Below are 21,670 nucleotides of genomic sequence, written 5' to 3' on the forward strand. Positions count from 1 at the left end.
TTGGGGGGGGGGGGGTTGGATTCTTTACCCATGTCCTTAAAGATTCACTGGGTTCTTTAAATTTGACCAAACTCTTCAACATTATTACCATCCTTAATTGTATTAGAAAAGTGCTAAATTACCCTCCATGATTGCATTTTGAACATTTCAACAGCTGAGCACATTGTAAATACTCCAGCAGGAATTTTTATTTCTCATCCTCATTTCTTTGGGATCCCGTGAGAAATACGAGAATCTTGTTTATTGCTGAAATATATCTTGTTTAGTGTCTTTCATGACCGTCCCTGGTGTGTTCCCAGCAAAACTGGTCATAAAAATGCTCCCAAGTAAAGGAAGAAATAAAACAGGGAAACTGAAAGAAAGAAAAGGAAAAGGAAATTTATTGGGGAGGAAGATGGGTGCGCCTTCTGGGGCTCCAGGTCTTAATCCGGGCGAGGGCAAGAAAACGGAGATGGAATAGGTTCAAACCACCCGAAAAGTACTGGTCATGAGAGACCCCCTCAAGCACTTGGAAATGATGGCTGGACACCTCGGCGAGAGTGGGTGAGCACCAGGCATTTACCCTGCAGCATCCCTGGCTGGTGATCGCCTGGAGGTCCCCTCCTTTCGAGGTTTTGGTAGCACACAGTTTCTATAGCAACTTCTCGTGGAAAATATTTGTCCTCAAGGCCTACAAGGCTGTGTGCGAGCCCAGGCCCTCGGACCTCCTGGCTCAGAGCTCCAGTCTTCACAGTGCTTTGGGCAGTACTGGATCACAGCTCAACCTGTATGTCATAAATCCACCCCAAAGATTTCCACAGATCTACTTTCGGAATTAAAGGGAGAGAACAAAATGTGTTCCCATCTGGTAGGTACAAAAGAAGTCATGTTAACAGTAAGAATTCAGATTTCACTAGTTCTTGCCATTACTGCTACAACCCAGCATTCTCACCTGAGAATCTACCTTTGGTTTTATCTGGGGGGGTCTCATCTGGGTTTTTCAGGGTCAATACCCTCAGGTCCTTCCTTTCAGCTTGGAGATTCTGTGATCTATGAGACTGGTGAGGAAGGGTTATGGAATCTTTACTATGGGAGCGTGTGTGTGTGTGTGTGTGTGTGTGTGTGTGTGTGTGTGTGTTTATTTTTAAATTCTGCCTCAGAAAATTTTAAACATATGCAAAAGAACAGAGACCAGTATAACAAACTCCCACATATCCATTGAATTGCTTTAACAGTTATCTACTCAATACCAATTTGTATCTACATCTACAGCTGCACTACTCTACCCCTCTGGATTATTTTGAAGCAAATTCCTAAATATTTTAAGAACATATCTTAGAAAGACATGTTCTAAAAACATGTCTTAAAAAATCTAGTGCAAGAGTTTTTAAATTTGGCTGAATGTATATAAGATGTTTCATGCATATATGCATTTTCTTGAGAAATTGGTCCGTAGCTTTCATCAACTTTTTAACAGGTTTGGGAGTCTAAAAGTTCTAAAAATTATTGCTCTAAGTAGAACAATGAGAAGAGAGGAGTCAATTTGCCTGAAGGTCAATAATTGTCAATAAAATTGTCACCACCATTCTCATTCGGAAGTATTTCTCAGAAATTTCTTCGGAATGTTTTAGCTGTTGTAAATATAGAGCAGTAAACTACTACTTTAAAAGCTTTTAGGGTTAATCTACTCTGCAAAAGTGGAAAAGAATAATTTAAAGAGCAGGAAAACACGAATTAGAGTCATGTACACAATGGTCCATATACAATCAGTAAGCGAGTTTTCCAAATGGGCTCTCAGCTTGCCCAGTGAATACATCCAAGTCAGAAACCTGGAGGGAGAGTCCATTAGAACTATTTCACCAAGAGCATTAGCTCAGAAACATTAAGAATACGGGGCACGGCTGGTGTTGCTCAGTGGTTAGCATCAATCCATGCACCAAGAGGTCAGTGGTTCGATTCCCCCATCAGGGCACATGCCGGAGTTGCGGGACTGACTCCCAGCAGGGGGCGTGCAGGAGGCAGCCAACTGATGTTGAAGCATCGATGTTTCCATCTCCCTCACTTCCCCTCCCTCTAAAAATCAATTTAAAAACACATTAAAAAGAAGAATTACGGGTATAGAACTGCTCAAGATGTCCTAACAGTTTGCAAATTACGAAGGAAAACACTACTTCTAGGAATGTGATACTAAAATAATAAACACTCAGAAACCATACATACTGCTGATTAAGTTAAAATAACTAGGTTATTTTAATAAAACAGACATAAAATATACATTAACATTTTTTTTTCAAAAATCTGAGTTAAACAGTCAAGCTGCAATGTACATAAACCGAACCAAACAATAACAACAACTTAAAAAAACCCAGAACCTTGCAAATTGTTAACGGACTCAACTAGACTATCAACTAGAAGCAGGATTAGAGGAACAAGAAAATCCCTTCCAACTCTGACACTGACAGGAAACAGACGCTACACGTGCTCCCCGCTCGTGTGCTCCCAGGTCCACATGCGTGTGTGTGCATATGCAGGCCTCACGGGGGAAGAAAGAAAAAGTTGAAAATGGTACAATAAAATCATTCAAGTGACTGACCATTTCCTGTATCATTGAAAATGATGTTTCCAGTGTTAAGAAATTATGGGTACCCTCCTCTACATTAAACACACACACACACACACACACACACACACACACCCCACAAAACATATCCAGAACAGTGCAAACAGTAGGACAGTTTTGTTGCTATCATGTGGAATATACAGCCACATGGGAAATATTAAATACAAGCAGTGTGTTTTTTCTCTGAATAGTTAAAACGAACAGACTTCTGTCAGTCGCAGCCAGGCGGGGAGACCTTGGGGAAGGTTCCACTTGGACTCTGTCCAGAAGAGATTCTCTCCATCCGGAGGAGTCTGCTGCACTGCTGAGCGACAAACCACGCAAATGCAAAGCCGCCGCTAACTACTCTATGGCTAGATGTAGAGCACACAGGCTGGTGGTGTTGAAAATTTAATTTAGGGTTTAAATGGGCAAGTCCACTTGGGGCACAGATAAAACCTTTATTCTGACAGGAAGGGTCTGAGCATTAAGGCCAATAATAATAATACAGAGTAGACATTTCTCTGTGTTTTCGAGCCCTTCCAGTGCAAGCCCATGAAAAACAAAACAAAACAACCCAGCTTCAGTTCTAACACTAACATTGTGGACCCCGGAAGTAATTAATTGGGTATGTCGTTGTTAGTTTTTGCTGAATTTAAACACAGTTCCATAAATCTTCAAGTACAGTAGAATTATTGCAGGGGATCACTTTGTGAATATGTAAATGTCTAGCCACTATGCTGTACACCTGAAACTAATATAAAATAATATTGAATACCAACTGTAAATTGGAAAAAAAATTAAAAACAAAAAACAACAAAAAGATCATTCAAGTACAGCTATGGAAAGCACCTCACTCCTCCAGGCCAGCTTCCTGCTGTTGAAACTAAGCTTTTCTTGCATTTGTATTCTAAAACAAGTATGGTTTTGCCGAAATCTGAGCTCTTTTGAAAACAGATATATAGTCTGCAATTTTCTAATTTTGCACTTGTTGTTAGCTGAGCTTCAGAAGAGTGGAGAAACACGTGGGGTGGCCGTGGCCGCAGTCAGCTCCAGTCTAGGCTATCAGACCCCAAAGCAAACGTGGGGACGCCTTGCATTTTCTCACTCAGAAGGAAGGGACCCTCCCAGGATAGAGGGTTTTAAATAGCAGTGGGGAAAACTGAGCAATTTAAATTCTATTTGTAAAAGATGCGTCTGAATTTGCTATTGATACCAGAGTGATCATACATGATCTCAGTAATAAAAATGAAGAAACACCAGGCTGATATATTGTTATTTTTAGGTACCTTTCCTTGTATTAGTTTAGCCTATTCATGTGAGGACCTGGGCACTTTTAGACATGTGGCTTCTAGCCACATTATCTATTCAACAGCATACATAGCCTTCTTTTAGCCGGTAATGATCTGATGTGTAATACCCCAGAGTCCCTTGAAATGATGATAGTAAGAAAAAATATATATATATTAACCAAGCTTTGTAGGTTTCAGTATAATTTACCTTTAAAGAATAGTATTATATCGATGGTTTATATCCTGAATGCTCATCATAACTAAAAATATTTTCTGTATCTTAACATATAAAATGTGTATCAAATTCCAAAGTCACAACTTTCCCTTCAAAGTCCCCTATTATTTCCTGGCATTTGGTGCTATACAGTAGAAGTCTGAAGCCAAAATGCTCTTTTGTTTTCTGATAGGCAACTTGTTACTTTCTGACTGGATGAGTGCAAGCGTTTTCATTCCCCATCCTTGGTAGTTTAAAATTATTGCCATGAGGTGCTTGCGTAGTGGACTCGTTCACTTTGTTTTTTGTTTTGTTTTTTTGGCCTGGAATGCAGTTAGTCCTTTCAATCCACACACACAACTTTTCATTCTGTTCAGGAAAGATTTTATTTTTATGGTTGATGGTATTTCTTCTCAATATAGTCTTGCCCCCAGGAAAAGCAAGTATCAGTAATGTCAGCTAATGTTCTGTCTTCTCAATTCGGTTCCTTTCTCCAGTATTTTCATCTCTTGTTGCTTTTGAAAGAACATTAGAAAGAAAATCTTGAGTTTGTCCTTCATAGTATTGAGTTTTGTGTGTTTTCTTTAAGCACCAGTATTATTTTCTGCTTCCAATGTAGATTTTAATGTTTTTAGCTTCCTTACAATCCTTTCTAATCAATTTTCTTTTTCATGTTATTTTATTGCCTTTTTCTCTGAACCCACTCCCATTTCAAAAGAACTATTGCTGCACTGAAGCAATTCTTCTGTTCTTTCAATTATGGTAAAAAAGAAATCTAACATGTTCGTTTCTTGCAGCAGACCACTTTCATTTTCAAATGTTCTGAAAGCTGTTCATTTCCCTTGTTTCAGTCACATTTTTTAAAATACGCATTTTGCCTTTTTTCTCTATATTCATCTTTAAATGTGGTCCTTTCTTCCCAGACCCAGTGTTTCTTGGTTACACCATCTGTCCACTTGAGTGTTTGTCAAACCCTGTTTTCTAATACAGAGGCTTATGGTAAGGTCATGTGCAGATTCCCAAGTCCGGTTCCTAGTTCAGCACTTGACTATTCAAGTGGCATCCTTTTCCTTCTGATCACCAGGCTTTCTGCCTCTTTGATCCAACAGCATACATGAAGAAATCACAATATTTGCATGTTTTGCTACCTATCGTTTCTGCTCTCACCTACAGGGCGTTTATCTGAGAATGCACTACACCTCTAACAGGTCCTCACTGCCTTCTGCTCATATTTCAGCTCTAAGATGCGGAGTCTTGGACTGAATGAAGAGGAGGTGGGGTGGGGAGGATAGAGAATCTGTGCTTCCAGATTCCAGAATTGAGATTTGGCCTCCCCCTGGGTCTTGATGAGTGATTTTCTGGGAAGGCAGAAGCTCACTGGGGGCTCTAATAGCCTGATGTCCTTCTGACAGATGCAGTTCCTTTCATTAACTTTAAAAAAATCCAAATCTTGGCGGTTCTCTCTATGGAGCATATCTGAACCCCTACTCCCAGGCGCCTTTCTCCTAAGTAATAAGGGCCCCTCTTTTTGCCTCTGTAACTTGTTTCCTGAGCCCACTTCTTCTACAGCTCACTTCTACCTCTGTGACTTTCTCCAATAAACTTTCTCTTATAGTTTGAATTTTAAAAAATCCAAATCTTCCCAGCTATGGTATAAAGGAAGAGAGTTCTGGATTGATTTTCTAGTTCTCATTCTACCACTTATTGTCTTGCTGACCTTGGATGGGCCCTTAAATACCTCTGGGCTTTCATTTCTTTCCTGGTAAAATGAGGGAATTTGACTACACAATCTCAGAGTTACCTATATTCTACATGTCCTGATAAAGGTAAAAATAAAAACCAAATGACTAAATATGTATTCTGCTATGAGGGTGCCTTAATCTCAAAGATTATAAAAATCCTCTGACACCAATATTAAAAAGAAGAAACCTGAGCATATAATTGTGACATAGGTTAGGAAGACCTTTACACCTAAGCAGTGATACCAGGGTCAAAACAAGTGGTTTGTAAATTATGTGACTTTTCTTAGAATAAATTGGCATAACCACCTGCACTTCTATGTAGATAAAGGATAAAGAAGTATCTATTGGATAAAGACAAGGTTCTCAGTAGGTAGGAAATGTTATTCTCCTTCATAATGCTTTCCAGGAACTACTGAATTGTAACATGTGATCAATTGATTAGTAAGACAGTACATATAAGGTGTGACATGGTATGGCTTAATAAAATATTTCTCAAACAAATACAAATTGTGTTTAATTTTTTAAAAGCTCTGTGATACATGGACTTCTGTGGGCCTGAAGAAGGCGTTTTGTCTCGTGAATTGAGCACAGCACTGGATTTGGAGTCAGAAGACCTGGGTTCAAACTTAAGTTCTCCAGCTTATTAACCTATGACGCTTTGGGAAATTTACTTAACTTCTCTGAGCCTTGGTTTCTCAATAAGTAAAATGGGGATCATTAGACCTACCTTGCATAGCAGATGTGAGAATTAAATGAGAATGTGAGGCAGCTGTAAGAGAGCATAGAGTTGGTCAAATCTGAACCTTCTAGAAACTTTTGAACAAATGGCAATGTTAACTGTAGTTAAATACAAAGGAATCCAATCAGTTCTACTGATCTTAAAATACTTAGGAGCCCATTCTCTTCTCAGTGGGGGAAAGGGACCCACCTAGTTGCTATTAATAGTAATGGAAGCACTAATACACTGACCCATAATCCAGTGACCCTTTTTTTGGTTTTAATCAATATATCCTGAAATTCTTAACTCCCATATGAGCCGCATTTGATAAATAATAAAGCACTTTAATTGAGCATAAAAATCTGATTCTGATCAACAGCTAAACATGTGGAATTTCTCTGGATTTCTTGAACAGTAAGAACTAGAAGTTCTCAAAATCATCGTAACAGGCAAACTTTGCCAGAAGGATGGGTAGCCTCCCTCAAAGGAATTGTGGGAAATCCTGTGATGTCAGAATATATAAATACAGAGTATATAATCTCCAGAGATAAATTAGCTTATCATCCCAAAACCTCCTCTCCCCTAAGAAAGGGAACTTGGCCTCAGGACACCACCAACTTCTCCCTCTGCTCATGTTTTTGTTAAGGTGGTTATTCGATACGGGAAAATACAACAAAGATTTTTACCTAAGATCACGGCCTAAACAGGTGAATGTTTCTCTTTTAATATAGAGCATTAGAAATCCACCCTGAAAGCAAAAGCATTTAAAGACATATATGAATTTGAAACTTTTTTGTGTGTTTTGCTACTTTTCCTCCAAGGATAATTTTCCATTGATCTTTTTTAGACAGAGTGGGAGAGAAAGGGAAAGACAGAGAGAAACATCAATGTGAGAGAAACACATCGATCGGTTGCCTCCTGACCAGGGCCTGGGCTGGGGAGGAGTCTACAACCAAGGTATGTACCCTTGAGTCCACAGGCTGATACTCTATCCACTGAACCAAACCCGCTAGGGCTGCCTTTGAAACTTTTAATGTATTCTTCTGTTTAGGGCTGTAAATATGAATGGGCCTTAACTTAGACTAAATGGCAGCTCGTATGAAGAAAATGAGGTAGCTCTAACCGGTTTGGCTCAGTAGATAGAGCGTCAGCCTGCGGACTCAAGGCTCCCGGGTTCGATTCAGGTCAAGGGCATGTACCTTGGTTGCGGGCACCTCCCCAGTAGGGAGTGTGCAGGAGACAGCTGATCGATGTTTCTGGCTCTCTATCCCTCTCCCTTCCTCTCTGTGAAAAATCAATAAAATATATTTTTTTTAAAAAAGAAAATGAGGTAATTCTTCTTGGAGGTCTTCATTTTTGCATTTACTGATGCCTAAAGTTAACCGGTTACCAGCTCGAAACTGTTCAGCAATCCAGATTTCAATAAAAGCACAGTGATGCATGCTGGAAAAGCATAATAAACATTGTTTACTTTATTTAAGTAGTAGCATGTGGTCAGTGTTAGCCTAAACCGAAAAATAATCAACAGTCTGCTGCCTAAAGATAGCAAAATAATTTTAGACATTGTGAAACATGAAAATTCAAGAAAACTGTTATTCCTAAAGAAAGCATTCCAGTCTAGTGAGAAGCACTCACTTAGAGATTCACTCTATGACCTTGAGGAATTAGGAATTTTGCTTCCTAGTTTTGCCCCTACCTACTGATACGGTTTTGCAAAACTGCAGAAGGGTGACATTATTCACTTTGGGGATGATCCACTCCAATGAGCCGAGGAGAGGGAGACCAGCACTCGCCCAGTGAGTAGTGAAGGGGCTACCAGTCTAGTCATCTTCCTACTACAAGAGGCTCCCGCTTCTCCGAGGGGATCATTTTGTCCAGATCCTCCCTAAGAACACGCTGAGGGAGTGGAATGGTGCGTGATGCTTTTAATAAGGCTGAATCAAAATCAAAATCAAAATCAAGGTAACAATGTCCCACGTTTCTTCAAACACCATTTAATCAGCCAGGGAGAGGAACACAGCCTATGCATAATCCAAGCCAGGCGGGAAAATGCCACATGACCAAGACTACTTCTTTCACAACTTGGGTTAACTTTGCAAACACACTAAACATGGAAAATCTGTCTTATAAAAAGCCTCTTAACATTTCTCCATTCTTCACTTATTTTTGCTCATTATCTGAGGTATCAGGGCGTGGCTGTGTTGGAGGTAGAACTGATGGGCATAAATGTGACCAGACTATAAGGCCTGGTTGCTTCTTCAAGTTCAACGGTTTGAAGGAGAGAATCTCCACAATGGAAGAAATAAGCAGCGCAATGCAGATCAGTTGAATAATAATAATAGTTATTACTATTACCAAAAGCTGTAACTAAAATAGCTAATATTTATTGCATGCTTACCATGTGCCTAGTGCTGTGCTAAACGCTTTCTATTTCATTGAATCATACCCTTCCAGCTGACGCCCTATTATCTCTGGCAGAATAGACTTCCCAGGGGAGACCTGATGGATTCTGGGAGGAGGTGCCGAGTAAGCAGGGCTCACTTTGGAGCAGATGCGGAGGTGCTGAGGGCGAGAGCTCACCCAGGGGACTCCATCGGTCTCTTGTAACACCCACAGCACCACCATCCCTGACGCAGAGCCAGAGGCAACTGGTATCTAGGTGAACTTGCAAATTCCTGATATTCATTCCCACTTTTGAGCAACAACAAACATACAAACAAAAAGAACTAAAGACAAGGAGGGTGGGGGGACACTCTTAACTTCCCCCACTTCCTTCTCTTGGGATTCCCCTTGTTCCCGGCTCAGGGGTAGAGCAGAAAATCATGGCGTCCCCGGTGGGTATGGTGTAGAGCGGGCTGGAAAGAGAACCACTGCCTTAGAACGAGCCACCCTGACCCCTTCAGGGCCTCCGAGGATGGGCACAGCCATGTAGATGGATAGGTGCTTTACCATTTTAGGAGGTTTACTAAGTGTGTGTGTGCATACAAACAGTCACATCTCCACACAGTTACAAAGTAGACAAAGGACCCGGTACAATGGGTGGCACAGAACAGCACTTGATAAATGTGTTTTCTTTCTCACTCCTACTCCCCAAGGAGGCACATCATAACATAAACGGCATTCAAGATGCTCAGACAGTTCTTTCATTCCATCAGCTATCACTGACGATTCCACCTCCTGATTTTTTTTTTTTTTTACTATAATCACTCACTTCAGAACTCGGGGATTTACATGACATCAAATGGGTAATAAGTAACAAATGTGAGGCAGAGATGGTTATTCAGCTGATGAAAAGCCACTGTCAACAGAAAGATTTCAACCTCTGGATCAGTTATTGCTACTTCTGGGAATGTCAAATCTGACGAGATCCCAGGGATTCTAATGGCAATTTCTTCTTGAATCTATTTAAAATACAAATGGAGGTTTTATTTAATTAGGCTGCAGGCTCTGACCAATAATTCACACGGGTTCTATTTCTGTTTAAGTGCAGAACTGACAAGAAAAAAAAAATGACCATCTGCTTTCCACAAACAAAATATCCTTTGGGTGCTTAGCAAGCGAAAGGAAACTGTACCTAATGCTTTGTGTCTCTTTTTAATCAAAACCCTAAAATCACTATAGGAAACCATACTAGAACAGTATGCACTACCACGTCATAACACTGAGTTTTAAATGTTACCTGCTATTCAGATACAGATGGAGACATACCAAAATGAAACTATATTCAGGAAAGAGCAACTAGTTTTAACAACATTACAAATGTGCAGGAACTAAAGAGGGAACAACGTTAACCGTAAGGCAGCATTGGTTGAGTCTTCTCTGGGAACGGAAGCATTACATATTTCAGAGACCAGTGAATGTTTTTTAAAAACAATTAATTAAAATAAATAATAAAATAATATTTTGAAAAAGAAATAGGGCTGATTTTAGGACTCCTGCTCTTCCAACTTATACCGGAATTTTAATTTTGAATTAGAAAGCATACACAAGGAATACAATGGTACAAAGCTGTAGCAGTCTTACCTCAGATACAAAATAAAGACCCCAGGAAATTATTATTATTAATTAGCACTCTTTGGGCTCCTTTTCTACTTCTCGTCCGGAGTAGTTGGTAGAAAATTCTGCTGATGTTTCCATCACAAGGGGTCAGGTTGGATTTTACCTGAGTGAAATGGTTTTAAACTAAAAACCTATCATCATGCTTGGATTTTTACAACTAGGTCCTTACTGCTGGGTTTGCTTACCTGGTCGGCTGCCTATAGCACTATGTCCCCAACACTGGTGCCAACCTAAAATGATGATACCTACTGTGGCTGAAAAAGTCATACGTTGACCAAAATATATCAAAGCGCAACACATTTCTCAATCTGTTCCCTTTGCAGCTCGTTTGGTTGGGTTTTCCTGGCTCAGCCTCAACATTACCTTTAGCTCTTTTACAGATCCAGTGCTACGTGCTGACAGAACAACGGTGTGACACAAAGAACAGATTAAAGGAAAGAAAAAAAAAACTCTAAAAAATATTCAAGTGAAAAGAGCTTTCACGTGGTGCTGAGAAATAGGACATAGGCACTTCTGCTTCAGGAGGTTTTCACATTTTGATCCAGATCGCTTTTCCAAGCCTCTTCTTTTACTACTGGCGACGCCCTCATGGTACACACCGTCTAGTTTACTGGAAACCTTGCTCCCACAAGCAGCTTCTGGCGCATTCATCTTTTCCCACGAAACTGTCTTCGCCGATGCAGAGGGAAGCTCCTCCCAGTGCTGAGAGCAAGGCCGAGTGCGTCTCCACCACCTTCCACCAAGCAAGGCTGCTTAATCTGCAGAACTCGGTTATCCATCAACACAATATAAAGAGGAGTGTCAAGTGCAATTTTTCTTCTGGAAATAGTGAATGTCTGCCTCTCTTTCTGGTTCTTTTTGTGAGTGTAATTCAACAAAACGTATATAGTTTTCAAAACATTCTAAAGCTACTAGTCTACTGGGATTTTTTTGGGGGAAAATCACTAAAGTTTTCTTCTTCTTCTTTTTTTTAGAAAATCTGTGCTAAAAAGGCACTAGAAAAAATGAACGTCCTTGCTCCTGTGTATGTAGCAATTACACATTGTATTAGATTCCATAATTTAACAAAGGTGACACACATTTGGATGAAACATCCTAAGTATTCAGAATCATCTACTTTCAGTTAAAAAAAAATCCAAAGTCAAAGAAACAGCAGGTCACACTGACAGAGGCCAGTCCGGCCATGAGGTCACGGTCATCCCCGGCTGCCCCATGGCAGTGGCCCGGACCCAGGGCAGGCTCACTGGCAGCAGCTGTGGGAGCCAAGCCTCCTGGAGACCTGAGTAAATGAGACGAAGGTGAAGTTCTCACAGTTTTCCAGCTTGACCTTCTTGGCTAAGTTTGGGACAATTCCCCGAAGAGACCGAAGTCCCATCCTCTGCTCCTCATACCACACGCTGCCCATGTCGACAGCCTCCTTCCTGGCGGTAAGGTAGAAAGGGGACTTGGCCTCCATCTGGGTGGGAGGCCGGTGGATGTACATGTACTTGTAGAGCAGGCAGTAAGGACACTGTTTGTGCCCCCTGGAATGCTCGTGGTAGATTTTCCCGTGACATATGCGAGTGGAAGCACTCCGACTCTCTCGCTTGACACTGTCCGTCCGGGCAAAATAGGGCTGGTTTTGTGGGTCTTTGAGCAGCTCGATGTCGCCGTACATCAGATCTGCATGCTCCTGCAGTGTCCGCATGTTCAGGTATTGGCTGTTGTACTTGACCACAGTGGACAGGAGAGTGATGGGGCTGTCATCCCCTAGGCACCCCGCCTGCCACATCTCCTCCTCGTCGGAGAGGGAGAAGTAGATGATATTGCGAGAACGGGCCCCTGACATCCCTGCCTTACTCAGGACCCACAGCTTCTCCTTGAGTTTCTTGGTGGAAGAACTGAAGGTGCTGCTGGTGATGGAAAAGCCCACACCTGCATTCTTCAGGATGCGGTCCAGGCCCCGGCGGATGGCATGGAGCGAGGTGGCCAGGAAGTCCGAGCCGTCACTCTTCTTAACGGTGACGTAAAAGTTCTCAAGCAGCTCGTTCAACTTCACTGCAGGGATCTCAAATGAGACAAACACGGAGGTTACACATTTGAGGACACCCAAAGAGCCAGACCCCTCCTTCCTGCTCCTACCCCTCACCAGGGGCGGTACTGTAGACAAGACCTCTAAAGAGTTGATGCATGACATAGTGGAAAGAACAGTGAACTTCAAGCTGAAAGAGCTAGGTTCCATACTTGGCTCCACTTTACCTCTTTAAACCTCAGTGTTCCAAGCTGTAAAATGGGACATGATGATCAACACCTTCTCAAAGAATTACTACAATGCTTAAAGCAGTGGACTCGAAAGGGTTTATAAACAGTAATGAACACACACACATGATATCGTTACTATTGGCCTTTATAACTTTCACTATTCCTCTCTGGAAAGCCCTTTCTTCTCTTTTCTAGCAAATCCTTTCCTTCCCTCCCCTTCAATAAAATTCAACCATCCATGCTGGGTGGGTGGGAAGAGATCAACCAAAGAATCGGTATGCGTATATGCATAACCCATGGACACAGACAATAGAGGGATGGAGGCCTGGGGTGGGGGCAGACTACAAGGGGTCAATGGGAGAAAAAGAGGACACATGTAATACTTTCAACAATAAAGATTTAAAACCCCCACAAACTTCTTGTTAACAGATGCACTGGAGATTTAATAATTCATTTTTACAATAAAAGAAACATGTTAATATTGTTTTTAAAAAATGCAACCATCCTCTCTAAAGAATTGCTGAACTAAACTTGTCAAACTCTGAATCATTCCAACATTAATTTCCTTGATATCTGCACATAATATTTGGTACTGCTGGCCCTAAACATGGTGCTGTAGGGAGAGATGACTCATATGACGAGTTAATAATCCTTGAATTGTCACTTGAATTTATCAGGATAGGTTTGCAAGTGTCTCTGGATCAATGATCCACAGGGTTTCGATATCAATATTTGTTCCACAGATAAGAAAAATGTACTGGGTTTACATCTGATGACTTCAGGTATTGGCAAGAGATCAACTCTCATTATCAGTAGAAAAGAAAAAAACCCAAGGGAAGGTTTCTGATTGGCCCACTCTTGATCCAAACAACTGACCAAAAAATGGGCCACTGTACTAACATGATGGCTTCTGCAATAACCATGGGAATTATAAGAGAGAAATGGCTCCTAAGTAAGAAGTTTGAGCAGAAAATCTTATTTATTACCTTCTCACTTAACAAAACAAATTCTGATAGCTTCCTGTTGCCCTTAGGATAAATTCCAAACTGTTTACCTTATCTGCAAGTCTTCACAATCTGGCTCCACTCTGTGGTAGATTATCTGTAAAAATAGCCACAATAACTTGCCCCCTCCCTATTCCTATACCCCTTGGCAACGTGACTTTGCTGTTCCTCCCATCAAGAGGTAGAATCTATTTTCCCGCCCTTGGAACCTGGGCTGGCTGTGACTTATTCTGGTCAATAAAATGTAACATGTGACGATGTGTGAATTTTAAGCCTAGGCCTCAAGAGATTCCGCTTTCATCTGCTTTTGTCTTACAGGTTCTCTTACAAGTTCTGCTTTCATCATCTTAGTACAATGTTGCCTTGTGAGAAAGCCCTGTTAGACCATGAGAACATGTGAAGTGGAGACAAGCTGTCTGTCTTCTAATATCAGATGACTGCACCCACATGTATACCCCAACTGAACCCAGTAGAAGAACCACCCAGCTGAGCACAACCTGTAGAATCATGAGCAAGTAAAATGAGTGTTGTGTTATACCACTAAGTTTTGGGGTGGTTTGTTATGCAGCGATAGGTAGCTGGTACACACCCTATCTCTCCAGCCTCCTCATCTGTTCTCTTTGTGTTCTATTCCTAGCCTCCCTGAACTTTGCGTCATTGATAGAAACTACAACGCCCTTTCCTGCATCTATTTCTTTGCACATGCTACCTCCTCTGCCTAGAATGCATTTTCTACTAACTTTCTCTATTTGGGAAAATTTCAATGCATTATTTCAGATCTAGCTCAAATTCTGCTGTCTAGATAAAGGCTTCTCCAGCTTCCCTAAGCAAAATTACTCTCTCACCTGGGATCCCATGGCAGTTAAATTTTATTATGGCTCTCTCCATATTGCACAAACTTTTATCTATTTATATGTCTATGTCTCAAAGTGGACTGAAAGTCCACTGCACCTTATACATGACTGGGTCTTCATTACACACTGGAAGGCCTGAACTATATCACTGATGCCCAATGGACATGGGTTAAATCAATGAATTAACCTTGGAGTCAGGAGAACCAAGGTGACTTATCAATCAGAACATTTTTCTGACTTACACAGAATACCACAAGTTTCTTTCTTTTTTAATTCTTATTGATTACATATGTGTCCTTATCTCCCATTGCCCCACCCCCCGCTCATGCCCTCACCCTTTAGTGTCTGTGTCCATTGGTTATGCTTATATGCATGCATACAAGTCCTTTGAATACCACAAGTTTCAAAGTAAAATCACAGCAAAAGCAAGAAGAAATGTCAAATCACAAAATTTATATTATTGGCACACAAGAAACCATTCATTCTGGCCTGTGTTGGCTGCCTCCTTAGTTTTCTTGGACTGAGTTTTGGTTGGGGATTATTCTGCCAGATTACCAAGGTCTTCAATTTGTTATAAAGACATTGCAAGAACCACTGTGAATAGATTTACCATCTCAAAAGTTCACCCTGGATTATAAATTTGGCTCCCTTGATGTAAAAATTAAAAACAAAAAGAGCTCAGTCATGGGGCTGATGACTTCAGATGGTAAAGAACAAAATAAGAAAAAAAACACACAAAAACTGACATGTTAGGCAAATTCCAAAATTCTGGAACTACACAGCAAACCTTGAAACTTGACAGAGTTATAAGACAAGTAAAAAGCAAGAGTTACTTTTAGGAGAATGCCTCAAACTTCCCTTTGTGATAATCTTGTCTAGGGGGATGAAGTGGAGAAATGCCTATGAACTACATCACTCTGATGGTAAACAAAATGATTTTGCTTTTGCAGTTACCAAATTTTACTTTATTTAGAAAGATAGGTACTGAGCTTCAAGGTGCTCTATTTTCTGAGTGAGTTTAAGGAATATAGAAATCAATGACATAGTAACCTTGAGGGAGATGGAACAATGAGGATTGGGTCACACCTGTTTTAAAAAAATACTAAATTAAATACTCAGAGAAGATCAAAGAATGATCACAGAATGAGAATGACAGTGTATACTCTACTTATATAGATGATATTTTGAAGTCTCATTAGATTCCTTGCTTTGTTTCTTAAACAAATTTGAGGCTCACCAGCTGCCAAATCATGACCAAGAGGTGTTACCTACTTTGTCTTCTGCTAGTTACATCTATCTTTAAAGACACATCTAGACTAAAAATATCTTGCATTAAGACCAAGAAAGTGAGATTAAAGAATATGGGCCAAGATGCCTCAGTTCTTTCTTGTAAATAATTATTGGATAAATTCTCTAAGATACTGACCTCTTTCTTAAGCATTTATTATTAAAAATATTTCAGTGACCCATGTGAGTAGATTACAGAGGATTGAAATACATCTTCTTCTTCACCCATATTCTAGATAACACAGGGGAAACGAAGAAATACTAGTACCTAAAGAAGTGGTGGTAGGTGTACTCTACTGAACATTTTCATCACCTGGGATGCATATGTTATCTAAGCCATGGAGGGTATGGAGAAATGAAACTCTTTTCATGGATTCCTGCATGGAAATAGAAAGTGTCCCAGTAATAGACAACTGTCTTCATAGCACTTCACTGACCTCTGGTCTAGAAAAGGTTAAGGTAAGTGAGGATGAAGAACCAAAAATGGGGGTCTCTGAGAACAGGTGAATTTAAAGGTGAAAGTTACATTTTTTTTATTTTTTTTAATTGTCATAATACACATATATATGTATTATGTATATGTTTTCAATCTTAAACATTTACAAGTGTAAAATTCAGTGGCATTAAGTACACTGACAATGTTGTATAACCGTCACCACTATTCATTTCCAGACCTTTTTTTTATCATTACAAATAGAAACTGTACTTATTAAACAATAATCCCACTTTTCCTCCTCCCTCCAGCCCCTGGTAATCTCCATTCTACTTCCTGTCTCTATGAACTTACCTATTCCAGGTGCCTTACATAAATGGAATCATATATATCTGTCCTTTTGTGTCTGGCTTATTTCACTTAGCATAATGTTTTCAAGGTTCATCCACATTGTAGCATGTATCAGTATTTCATTTCTTTTTATTGCTAAATAAAATTCCATTGTATGGATATGCCACATTTTGTTTATTCATTCATCTGACTTTTGGGTTGTTTCTACATTTTGGCTATTGTAAATAATGCTATAATGAATATTTATGTACAAGTTTTTGTATAATCTATGTTTTCCATATTTTGGGTATTGGCCTAGGAGTGGAATTGCTGGGTGACAGAGTAACTATATATTTAACTTTTGGGGAACTGCAAGACTGTTTCCAAAGAGGCTGCATTATTTTACATTCCCACCAGAAGTGTATAAGGATTCAGTTTCTCTACATCCTCATCAACACATGTTAGCTTCTGTCGCATCTTTTTAAAATTCCAGTCCTTCCTTCCTACTGGATGTGAAGTGGAATCTCATGTGCTTTTGATTTGCATTTATCTCCCTGATGTCTAATGAAGCTGAGCATCTTTTCATGTGCTTCCTGGCCGTTTGCTTATCTTCTTTATAATAACTGTTCAATGCCCTTGTCTGCTAACTCTAAAATCCATGTCTGCATTTTGGTTGTTTCAGGCAAGAGGATAAATCTGGCTCTCCAAATTGGCCAGAAGTGAAAGATAGAACTGATTTCTCTCCTGGGCATGGGTCACATGTTCCCACTTCTTCCTATGAGTGGTAATATTTGATTGGATGCTAGAAATTGTTGAATTCTGGGTTTGTCATACTTTTCAATGGATGTTGGGACTTCTTTCTAGTATCCTCATGTCCTTGGCCTCCCTGGACCCTGATCCCTGTCTCCCCTCAACTCAACAAGATTTATTCCCAGGCTCTGCTTGGGTTCCCCTCCCTTCATTGCAGCTCAGAAACTGCCTCCAGGCAGAAAGCCTGAGACCTGGTAGCACTCATCTCATTTGTTACCTTTCTCTTAGGGATCAATCCTCTGCTACCTGTCACGTCTGAAAAGGGTTGTTTCATACACTGGGCCCAGTTTTCTAATTGTTACAGCAGGAGGATAAATCTAGATCTTTTCATTCCCTTCTGACCGCAGTGGAAATTTCAATTTATTTTCAAATCTGCTCATTTTGATTAGTTTGTTATTGCTTGTACATTTTTATGCAGTATTTATTTTTGATCATAGTTGGGAATCCACACATGCAGATTTCAATTCTGCAGGGGTCGGCACCCATAACCCCAATGTTGTTCAAGGGTCAACTGTAATTCTCTTCATTTCTATAAACATTTCATCCATTCTTAGCCTTTAATCTATTATCTAAAATCCTGGATGTCTAAATCTGTTGTTTGTTTTCCTTGAGTGGCTTGTGATTTTTTTTTTAATGAGCACATATTTAGTTGGTTTTAATCTGCAAAAAACCTGAGCATCTACTTTGAAGGAACATTTCCCTTCAAAGATTATTACCACATAACTCTGTGAGGAGCCAGGGTATGCTACTCACCTAGAACTTCTCAAGCCCCTTTCAGGGTCCTCTCTTCAATCAAGGATTCTTCAGTTCACCTACCTGTCTCTTCTCTTCCTTAATAATTTTGTCAACATATGCCCTCAGGTAGAGCCCTGACTTTCAGATGTGCTTACTGCTCACTGTTCCACTCTCAGCTGTCCTTTTTGTTGGCCCTGTGATGGTGCCCTATTTCTCTGCAGGTTCAGCACGGAGGCCCCCTGCTATGTCCGGTGCACTGTGCTGTCAGAAGCAGAAACCTGGGTTTCCTATTCATCTCTTGCTGGTGCCCTACATCAGTGGCCGCCAACCTTTCAGACCTCACGGACCACCAGTGGCCCGCAGACCACCGGTTGGCGACCGCTGCCCTACATCACCCAAACTTGGGGATGTCACCTGCCCTTGAACTTCAATTATAACCTCTATTTGCAAGACCTTTAAATCTATCCTTCTAGATTTAACATTTCCCCCATGTTGGAAATCCCAGATTCCCAACTGCTTATTGGACATGTACATCTGGACATCTGTCTGATGTATACTCAATAGATCCAAATAAAAATACAACATCTTTGTCTTCTGTCTCTACCTGTCCAAGGATTTTTCCTTCCAGTCACAAACCCCAAACATTTCAAGTTGGAAGAGATTTTCAGAACTCATTTTACCAGTGGGGAAAAGCAAATGAGGACCAAAGATATTAACTACATTTTTGTTCATCACTTCCAATTAATTTATCTAAAATAGCGCTTTCATTATGTTTCTTCCCACTCAAAAACCTTCAATGGTTTCCCTTTTGCCTAAACCTTGACACTTAAGACTCTTATGGTAAGAGCATTCTCCCTATTACAATAGTCCCTTCCCCACTGCCCCTGCAATAATCCTTCAAATAAAATCTCTCCTTTCAAACAAAAGCAAAACAAAACTTCAGTGATTTCCCAATAGTCACAAGATTATAGCTAGGGTTATCAAAATCTAGTTTTATAGCCCATCATTTCCATGTATGAAGCCTCTGCTATAGGCAAGTGAGTCTAATCCTCCAAATCTTACTCAGAAGACATCTATCTTTATCCAATTCTATTGAAATTCTACGTCTCTACCATTAATACAGCTTAACTATCAATGCTTTTGCTAGTGTCACCATGTTGAAATTAATTTATTTAACTGATTTGGGGGGGGGCATTTCTGATCTATAAATTCATAGAACACTTACTAAATTCTGCTTTGTACTATAGACATGTTTCTTTCTATTTTATGTTCTTTCAAGGTTTCTCCAGGCAGAAAGCAACTGTTCTGTGCTCCCCACCATGCTCAGCACAGTGCCTGGCACGTGGAAGCTCAGTGAAGTTGACTGAAAGAAGTAAATTCAAGAGTTCCTTACCTTGGTGATGTCCGTGTGATCTTTGAGCCCATTGGTCATGCACCAGTAGCGCCACACATTCAGGGCATACCGCGTGGCTTTGGTAGTATTTGGGCTTACTGCACTGGTACACAGATCATTCAAGTCATCATTAATATTAAATACAGGAAATTTGTTGAGCTTAGTAGAATACGCTAGAAACAGAAAAAATGAAAGGTATTAAAATAATGTGCCATTCCCTTCTTTAGAAAATTATGTCTTGGGATCATGCTAAATAACAGAAAACTCCTAAGAGATAACACTTTCAAAATATGAAATTTCTATCAAGTATACATATATTAGGATAAGTATAATAGAGAGCAATATTTCTAGCATGAAATCAATGCAGTAACCTTGCATTTAATCCCAACAATTTTGCTATACACACTAATTGATGCACGAATGCAGGCATTCCAATAAAAAAAGGGGGGGGGGGGGGAAAATTGCATTTAATCCCAACAATTTTGCCATATACACTAACTGATGCACTAATGCAGGCATTCCAATAAAAAAAGGGGGGGGGGGGAATGAATGCAGAGAAACAAAGAATGTTCTATCTAAAAATTTCACTGGAAAAACAACAGCACTTCTATTAACAACAACAGCAAAAAAGAAGACAAGTTCCTCTCTCCTTACCCTTGGCATATGAAGAGCTGTTATTTCCCTGTGATATATAGTCTCAAATGTCTTATGTGCCATCCTGGGCAGCCTTGAATTAAATGGTGTCAGCATATTTCTTTAATTCTTCTCACAAATTAATAAAGAGAGAGATATCTGAGCCCTGACTCCACAACTCATCAGCTAGCTTAGAATCAGAATTCAAGGGCAAGGGAGAGAAATATTAGGGGAAGGTAGAGGGATACTCTGGAAAAGCTCAGATGGTTTCAGAAAAGGGGAGCAGATCTTAAATTGCAATCGCCAGATTACTTCAGATGAAAACTGGTTTGCTTCCATGTATCCACCTAAGCATTGGTTGCCAAAGAGGTAAGTCCATAACCATTAGTGGGCCCTTCCTCATACTCTGTGATCTACTAAAACCAGGATCAAACTGTTCAAATCGTGACCTTTGGCTAAAAACAAACAAAGAAACAAACAAACAAACAAGGTAGGCCACCTCAAAGTAAAAACAATGCCAACTAGTACTTTATATCTAATGGTTCTCTTTCTCTAGAATGTTTCTATATTCAAACAAGGAACTAAAGGCTCAGAAATAGCAAAATGAAAAGTTAATTCAGTTAGCAAGGTGATCTGCAAATTGGCTTACTTTGCCTAACTTGCCTCAACTTTCACGGCTCCCACTGAGGCATCTGCCTACACCCAGGACACTCACACCACACCTTCCCCACACTTAGCCTGCGGCATCTCCCATGGTCTTGGTACCAATCGAAAGTGGTCTTTTTTTCATTTCCAATTCAAGCTCACTCCTACGTAACCCTTCCCCACACTACTGATCTTCCTCATTCTCTCCTTCAGTATGTCTCACATTTGCTTGATTCCAATGCTAGAAAAGCTATCAGTAGCAACCGAGTCATGTAGGTATATTTCTCTCATCATCCGCATAAACCGAGATAACTTGTATTTTCTGGGACTCACTTGATATTAATGAAAGGATTCTAGTATAAAATGTATTATTGTTATATCTAGTACTAACTCAATGTTTACTAGATGCCAAGAGTTATGTAAATTATCTGTAACTTTAAGCAACCCTAATGCTGTACCTATGTTACAAATAAGGAAACAAAACCTCATACACTTAATAGCTTCATACATCACTCATACAGTATTTACTGAAATACACTCTCTGGGCCAGGCCCTGTGCTGTCCCAAGTCATGGAGTTAGCAAGTGAGAGTCGGGGTTTGGACCTGGGTTCCGCTGACTCCATGCTCTGGAATCAGATACTCCAGGGATAACGTTCTCAGTGAAGAATGCAATTTAAATATTAGCCGCGTATAAAAAGTATA

At 40.2% G+C, this 21,670-nt stretch overlaps 1 protein-coding gene across 2 annotated transcripts in view; it reads right to left on the reverse strand.

Annotated features, from left to right (window-relative positions):
* Positions 1-7,816: 7,816 nt before the first annotated feature.
* Positions 7,817-21,670, reverse strand: part of KIAA1958 (KIAA1958 ortholog) — a 69,137-nt gene continuing 55,283 nt past the window's right edge. For both annotated transcript variants that reach the window (XM_005859742.2, XM_014534381.1), the window contains 2 exons: positions 19,691-19,863; positions 7,817-12,650 (listed from right to left, as the gene is read on the reverse strand). In XM_005859742.2, the coding sequence (XP_005859804.1) occupies positions 11,844-12,650; positions 19,691-19,863 (980 nt within the window). In that variant the 3' untranslated portion in view covers positions 7,817-11,843. The remainder of the gene's footprint in view (positions 12,651-19,690; positions 19,864-21,670) is intronic.

The sequence above is a fragment of the Myotis brandtii genome, unplaced genomic scaffold (assembly GCF_000412655.1).
Source record: "Myotis brandtii unplaced genomic scaffold, ASM41265v1 scaffold13, whole genome shotgun sequence".
Classification (NCBI taxonomy): Eukaryota; Metazoa; Chordata; class Mammalia; order Chiroptera; family Vespertilionidae; genus Myotis; species Myotis brandtii.